The sequence below is a fragment of the Nicotiana tomentosiformis genome, chromosome 4, assembly GCF_000390325.3.
Source record: "Nicotiana tomentosiformis chromosome 4, ASM39032v3, whole genome shotgun sequence".
Lineage (NCBI taxonomy): Eukaryota > Viridiplantae > Streptophyta > Magnoliopsida > Solanales > Solanaceae > Nicotiana > Nicotiana tomentosiformis.
The window spans coordinates 49,323,201-49,330,922 of record NC_090815.1 but is presented as its reverse complement, the minus strand read 5'-3'; the positions used below and the strand labels follow the sequence as shown (position 1 = coordinate 49,330,922).

The window sequence follows — 7,722 nt, the reverse complement described above, 5'->3', positions numbered from 1 at the left end:
AAATACCAGTGACGCTTGACAGCAAATGCAATTAAACATCTGACAGTACACATTTTCACCACAGGTGAGAAAGTTTCATGAAAATCAATACCTTCTACCTGAGTGTCACCCCTTACCACTAACCTTACCTTGTACCTTTCCATAGACCCATCAGCCTTGTACTTGATCTTGTAAACCCACTTGCACCTAATATCCCAGGTGTGATTAGCCTCCAAAGCCTCAAACTCCTTCCTCATGGCCTCTTGCCAAGCTGAGCTGGCAGCTGCCTGAAAATAGGAATGAGGTTCAACTGCAGTAATTGAAATAGTAGAAGTGGAGGTAGTAGAGGAGCAGAAAGAAGAGGGAAGTTTAACCACAAAGTCCTGAAAGTGAGAGGGAAGGTTGTGAGATCTAGTGGACTTTCTGAGAGGAGCAAGGGCAGGAGATGGTGAGGGAAAAGAAACAGATGGTGGAGTATGAGAAGACTGGGAAGTAGAAGTGGAAGGAAAAGAAGAAGGAGAACCTGCTGAAGAAGAAGTTGAGCAAACAGGAGCAACAGGACCAGATAGAGAATCAAAAAGAGGAGGAGCAGTGGAAATGGGAGATGAAATAGAATAAGGAGAAGAAGAAAGGTGAAAGGGGAAGACACACTCATGGAAAATAACAACTCTGGAAACCAACACAGACTTGGTTTGTAAACTATATAGTTTATAACCTTTTTCCCCAAAAGGATATCTAATGAAAACACATGGCATAGCTCGTGGCTGGAGCTTATCCCTATGGCATTTAGAGACTGTAGCATAGCAAAGACAACCAAATGGTTTTAAATGTTTGTAAGAAGGACATGTACCATATAATATTTCAAATGGAGTCTTGTTTGATATAAAATGTGATGGGAATCTATTTATAAGATAAGTAGCAGTCAAAAGGCAGTCCTCCCAAAATTTAGTAGGAAGTTTAGATTGAAATAGAAGAGCTCTAGAAGTTTCCATAAGATGTTTGTGCTTCCTCTCAACTACACCATTCTGTTGAGGTGTGTGAGGTCAAGTGGTCTAGTGTAAGATACCATTGGCAGAGAAAAAGTCACAAGCCAATAAAGAAGAACCAAGCTCTAGGGCATTATCACTTCTTATAGTTTATACAGGAAGACAGAATTGTGTTTTGACCATTGCAATAAATGCCTTAAGTAAAGGAAAAGCATTACTCTTAGCATGCATTAGATGAGTCCAAGTTGCTCTACTATAATCATCCATAATTGTTAAGAAGTATTTGGCACCAGTATAGGTTTGTGTGTGATACGGACCCCAAGTATCAATATGGACAAGTTAAAATAAAAAGGTTGAGTGAGAAGTACTATCAGGAAAAGATAATCTAGTTTGCCTAGCTAGGGAACAAATAGGATAAACAAAGGATTGCTTAGAAGATAGCTGAGAAGAAATACCATGTATAATTTTCATTTTTGCAAAGGGGATATGGCCCAACCTATGGTGCCAAAGTACATCAAGATTATTCACATCATTTACAGAATTCATGGAGGAGACAGTAGAAGTAGCATTACTAATAGTAGAAGAAACATTGTTATTTACAACTTGTGCACCATTATTCAAGGGGGGGAAAGAATATGGAACTGTGGTTTGCACAAACTTATTCAAATCTGAAACAGAAATGCAGTTTAATCTTGGCAAAACATTGCTAATTCTTGAACCAGAAGAATCAGGATTAGTAAGTGGAAGAAGCTTGTACAGTCCATGGTGCACTCTACCAAGTTTTAGAAGCTTCTTCTTGGAAGGGTCCTGTATAAAGCAAGAATAGGATGTGAACAAGACAAAGGTACTAAATTGTTGAATCAATATGTATACAGAAATCAGGTTGTACTGAAAAGTGGGAATAAAAAGGACACCATGCAATGTGAAAGAAGGAGACAAAGTGAGTGATCCAGTGCATGTGACCTTCACCTTGTATCCTTTTGGTAGGGAGACTAAGTAGGGTATGAAAAGTGGCTTAATGTCAAAAAGAAGATCTTTGCTAGATGTCATGTGGTCAGTTGCTCCTGAATCTACTATTCAAACACTCCTAGCAAGTCTAGACAACATGCATGCAGTAAAACTCTCACAAGAAGAAACAGGTAGATTGGATACACTACCAGCAAAGTTAGCAGAGGCCTCAAAGTTAGGTGAAGAATTGGACTCTGATCCAGAACTCTGCAAAAACATCATCAATTGAGTGCATTATTCCTTAGTCAACCCAGGTATAAGAGAATTTTGCCCACCTGAACCAGATGATAAAGCATTGTCAGGATGCCCAGAAAGATGCCCAGAAAAAGGAGACTCAATATTGGCAGCAGCACCAAGCTTTTGACCCTTTATAAATTTAAAATTCTGTGGGAATCCATGCAGCTTATAGCATTTATCAATAGTATGACCATTTTTCTTACAGTATTTACAAAAAAGAGACCCTTTACTCTATTCTAAAAACATTCTCTGGTTGGACTGGTCAAAGTTAACCTTTTAGGTGTATTGTCTCTGGAAATTAGGCTGATGAGGCAGTTTGTTGGTAGTGTTTGTATTGAATGAGGCCATATCAGGACTGAACTGAGTAGTAGGAGTGACTTGTCTTTGTTGTTCATCTTGCAGAATAATATTGTAAACATTATCAAGAGAAGGTTGTGGATTCATGAGTAAAATATTGCTCCTAACATTGACATATGTTTCGTTTAACCCCATAAGAAATTGGTGGACCCTATTTTCTTCCTCTTCTACCTATAGACCAGCCTTTGCAGCACAAATACATGTCTTTGCATGATTGGAAGACATTATTCCTAGCTCATCCCAGAGTTTCCTTAACTTGTTGAAATATGATGCTATATCAAGAGAGCCTTGGCAAACAAAAGCCAATTCTTTCTTAACTTCAAAGATTTTAGTCCTATTTACTGTCCCATATCTGTTATTTAGCTAGTTTCAAATGCTTTCAGCAGTCTCAGAGTACTGCACACTCTCAGCAATCTCAGGTGAGAGAGAACTTGTTAGTCAGGATATTACCATATTATTAACTCTATCCCATTGTTTACATTCAGAGAGGCCCCGGGAACATCATAAGAATGAAGGAATAAAGGACTAGAGGCACGAGGAGTGAATTCAGACTCACTAGCACTAGTGCTACCCATTTTTATGAACAACAACAATACAATAGACTAACAAATCAGTGATGAAGTACTATATCTCGAATCAGCAACTATATCAGTCAAACTTAGGCAATAAAAATGGCATGTAGCTAATAAGAGAGGTGGAACAATATTACCGGAACTCATCACTACCGGAAGATACGGCCTTGAAAGAAAATTAGAAGTCACGCAATCAGGATACGGAGATAAAGCTCGAACCCCGCAAAAAATGTATTTCTAGAAACCCTAGATCTGAGAATGATCCACAACCTCAAAATTACGCAATCGCTGCAACTTATCCTCTAAACTCGACGAATGAGATGAGAACCAGAAAGAAGAAGCTCGAAATTCCATCGGAGAGCTTAAATGACTCCGAAATCAGAAATACATGCAATCACAAAATTTCATCAAAACTGCTTAAGGGTACACTCGATCGGAAGGGAATGCCGAGATCTCTCAGAATCTATGGCTCTGATACCATGATAACATTGAAAAATCACAAAGAATTGACAAAAATGGGACAAGGGTTACACACGAACTAAGAGCGAGAGCTTCAGCAAAGAAGGCTCATTTTCTTTCTGTGAAACCAAAAAATATGTTCTCTCTGTACAATATTCCTTATTTCTATCTATTCATTGGCCACTTGGGTTGTTAGCTAGTATAACAAAGAATAAAAAAATAGTGGGTCTGGCCCAGTTACAAATAAATACACAGCTGGCCCACAATCATGTAACCCCAACTCCAATAGCTCCAATACACCTCACGCCACCACCAACTCTGTCGTCGCCTCCTCCTTGTTTTTCCATATTTGACACCATAATATAATGAGATCTCAACCAGGAATTTCGCATACAGTCTTCGCCAAAAGACCACCTACACTGCCATCATCTGAAGCAGGATTTCAACTTTATGAGTTCTGAATTTTGGACCATGACATCATGCGTTAATGACTAAGTTCTAAATTTAATATTTATACATATTTTATGAATTAAAAACACTAAATATACTATTTGAGCAAAAACTACTGGGTTCGATCGAACCCGTAAAGTGACTTGTGCCTCCGTCCCTCGCCATCACTTCTCCGACTCCTTTTCGTTACCAGATATTCCCTTGTCATGAAAATCTCAGCAAAAAATTCCATTACCGGTTGAATGAAACTCCATTAAAGGAATGAAAAAGAAAAGTAAAAAGAAATAAAATAGTGATAAGTAGTGATAGGAACAGAAAAAAGGAAAAAGAAAAAAAAGGAATTTTAAAGGAATAGGAAAAGGAAAAAAAAGGAATAAAAAGTGCTTAAAACATGTAATATTACATGGCATGTGCATGCAAATCATCCCCTTGCACATGTATGGGTGTGACTTTTCCGGGGTATATATTTAGCTTCAAAATAGTTAAAGGCGGTAGTAGGATCCCGAGAAGAATAAGCGTATAGTTATAAAATATGATTATAGTTTGGAAGGGATTTCGTGCCTTTTCTCATGTATCATTGAGGAGAAGCTCTTATATATATAGTCATAAATATATTTATGGCTGGTATATATTACAAATTTCAAATTTTTTTATTTTTTAATCACCATCCGAATTTTGCCAAATAAAATACAATAATATATTAGTTTAATTGTTCCGATTTACAAGCTCCAATTGCACGTGTTTGGAAAAGGTTTTTAATGTGGAAAGTCTTCTAATGTGGAAAGGTCATTTGTCCCGTCGCATGTCTTTAAAGACTTCAGGAAAAACTTGGTTTCCAAATTGCATACTCAAAAGAATATAACTATATAGGTCTAACTTTCATAACTTTTAGCACAAAAATATAGGCAAACTATTGTTGAATTTCTTTACTCTCACACGTAGTCTGTAAATAATATAGCTTACCATAAGAAATAGGGATAGGAAAGTGATAATATTTCAGGAGATCAATGACAACATATAAAGTGAATCTCTTGAGATAAAAATGGATGGAGAACTTCTAAAGCTTGTCTCCATTTCCATTGTCCAACCCTCAAACAAAAAGGGTAAGAAAACCAACAACCAAAAAAAGAAAAGAAATTAAGTCATATGTTCTCTTTTATATTTACAATATCGTACTATGATTAAGGTAAAAAGGTATGCATAGATGAATTCTAGAGGTAATTAGGAACCCAAAATTTCCAAACCTTAACATAACAATCCAAGCTACCACTATAAAGCAGGTAAGAATTTCCAGAACCAGAATCATCTTTTATACTAGTACTAGTACTATCACTAGTATCTAAAGCTGCAGTCAAGCACTTAACTGGACCACTGTGCCCTTCAAACACTGCCACACAAGAATAGCTTTTTCCAAATCCTCTCTTCCATATTCTCACAGTTTTATCAGCTGATCCACTGCATACCAAATCAGAGACCACAGCCAAACACAAAATAGATTTTTTGTGTCCTCTTAATGCCCCTGACACCACCATCTGTCTAGCACTACTGCTCTCTTTTTCCCATACAACTATTGATCGATCACAAGCACCAGAGTATAAAACAGAACCGTCTTCACTAAGAGCTAATGCATTCACTGCTGATTTGTGCTTCTCTAGAGTAGCCAATAGGGTATGGTTCTTGTCTTGTTGTTTCTTCCATACTTTGATTTTCTTGTCTGCTGACCCAGTGTAAACATGTCCATTATTGGATAAAACTATGGAGTTGATAGCATCATCGTGTGCATTCCATACTGATTCTATGCATTTGAAATCTGAAGTTCTCCATACTTTAAAAGTTCTGTCCCATGAAGAAGAGTAAAGCAAAGAGCCATCTTTGGATAAGGCTAAAGCTGATACTGTGTCAACATGATGTACCTGTTGAGACATAATAAACTTTACTATTAGAACAAAATGTGTATTTTCATGTGCTTGGCCATGAAAATGAATCAAGATCAGGCATGGAAGGCGTATTGAGACATGACATAAATAAGTATTAGTATCTCTAATATTTTACTCTTTTAGATAATATGGCCACACAATTTAACCGTACCCATGTGCATTTCTTGTGTCTACGCACTTGTACATAGTTCCTTGTCCAAAATAGCTTCATACAACGATCGTTGAGTGTTGGTAAGGTGGCAATGCACTTGTATTTTTTATTAGGCGTACCATTGTCAATTTTCCATACTCGGATTCTATGATCTTGGTGGGCGCTGAAGAGTTTATCACCCAAGATGACTATGGATTTGACTGCGCTGCAACTTTGGGAAACAATGTTTTGTGTTGAATAATTGTCCTGTATTGAAGGATTTCTATCCCAAGCGAGGATTTCGCCATTAGAAGAGCCGCTGTAGAGGTAATTTCCAGCGAGAGATAAGCAGAATATGTAGGAGGAATGGCCTGTGAGTGTAGCTGCACAGTGGTGGTAGGTGTTGGAGAGATGTTCAAATTGACAAGATGATATAGAAAGAGAAGGAACAGATAGCAGACTTGGCTGTGAGTAGAGGGAAGAAAATGACCTTGAAGATAGTGATGATGAAGAATCTGAGGAAAGATGTTTAGAGTGAGATTGATCAGAATCTGATGATTCTTTCTTTGATTCGAAAGGCAGAGGACATGGAAGAAGTACCATTTTTGTTTTCCTTACAGGGAAGAGGAAGAAATATTAAACAGTTCAAATAAAGGATGGAATGAATCATGAGTGAACTTCACTTTGCAATTGCTGGCTGTTTATAATTAAGTAGGAAAAGCGTAGTTTAGCAAAATGGCACTCATAATAAAGAATAAAGAAAAGTGAAAAAACAAATGAGACAGTGACAAAAGGGTGTACGTATGGGCCCAAGAAGGGACTGTTCAATATGAAAGGGGGAGTCATTTGGGAATGGGAGTGCATCATCTAAAACATAGTCATGACTCCAAAAGCCATCATTTGGTGTAGTATTGTGAATGTCGGAGAATGAATCTTGAACCACATTTAGCGTCTTTTGTGGATAATTTAATTTAATTCTTAAGATAAACCTAGATGCTTCTCTAAGGTTTGGCAATTAGTCCCTACATTCTGTTCCTTGTAACTTCTAAAGGTGAGATCATCATTTATCCATGTTTACGGCATAAAAGGATCCCCATTCGAGCCATTCCTTTTAGGATGTTTTGAGAATTATGGAGAACAGTTCAGATATTGGTAGGTAATCATAAGCTTCAGCATTATTGATTAATTTCAAGACTGCAAAAGCAAGCAAAGACTCTTTTTTGCAAGGAACAAGATATGGTTAAATCTTAATCACCAAAAGGAAAAAAAAAACTCCGCAACACCCCATTATTAAGGTAAACCACAAGAACCAAATCCATCTTACTGCAAATACGATAATTAAAGTCAAACTTGAATATAAGATATGAATTCCTTTTGTATTAGATGCTCATCGATTCTTTTTACATAATACTCTCGGCCATCAAAGAAGACTGGCCATGAGTTGGGCTGGGCTAGCTTATGGCTCCGCCTGCCAAGTGGGCAGTCGGGACAGCGCCAGTGATTCCTCTTCTAAAACAGGTGATAGTCTAGTCTGAATGAATGATTTTAGTTTTTTTTATTATGTTAAATGTTATATTTCCTCCCCAGATGGCTGTTCAATAAATATG

The 7,722-nt window shown here is 37.3% G+C and overlaps 1 protein-coding gene across 1 annotated transcript; it reads right to left on the bottom strand.

Annotated features, from left to right (window-relative positions):
* Window positions 1-5,020: 5,020 nt before the first annotated feature.
* LOC104111874 (protein JINGUBANG-like) lies at window positions 5,021-6,964 on the bottom strand. The gene is made up of 2 exons (XM_009621668.4): window positions 6,137-6,964; window positions 5,021-5,961 (listed from the first exon to the last, which is right to left on the bottom strand). The coding sequence occupies exons 1-2, from the start codon at window positions 6,716-6,718 to the stop codon at window positions 5,260-5,262; spliced, it is 1,284 nt and encodes a 427-aa protein (XP_009619963.1). The 5' UTR covers window positions 6,719-6,964; the 3' UTR covers window positions 5,021-5,259.
* Between the last annotated feature and the right edge of the window lie 758 nt (window positions 6,965-7,722).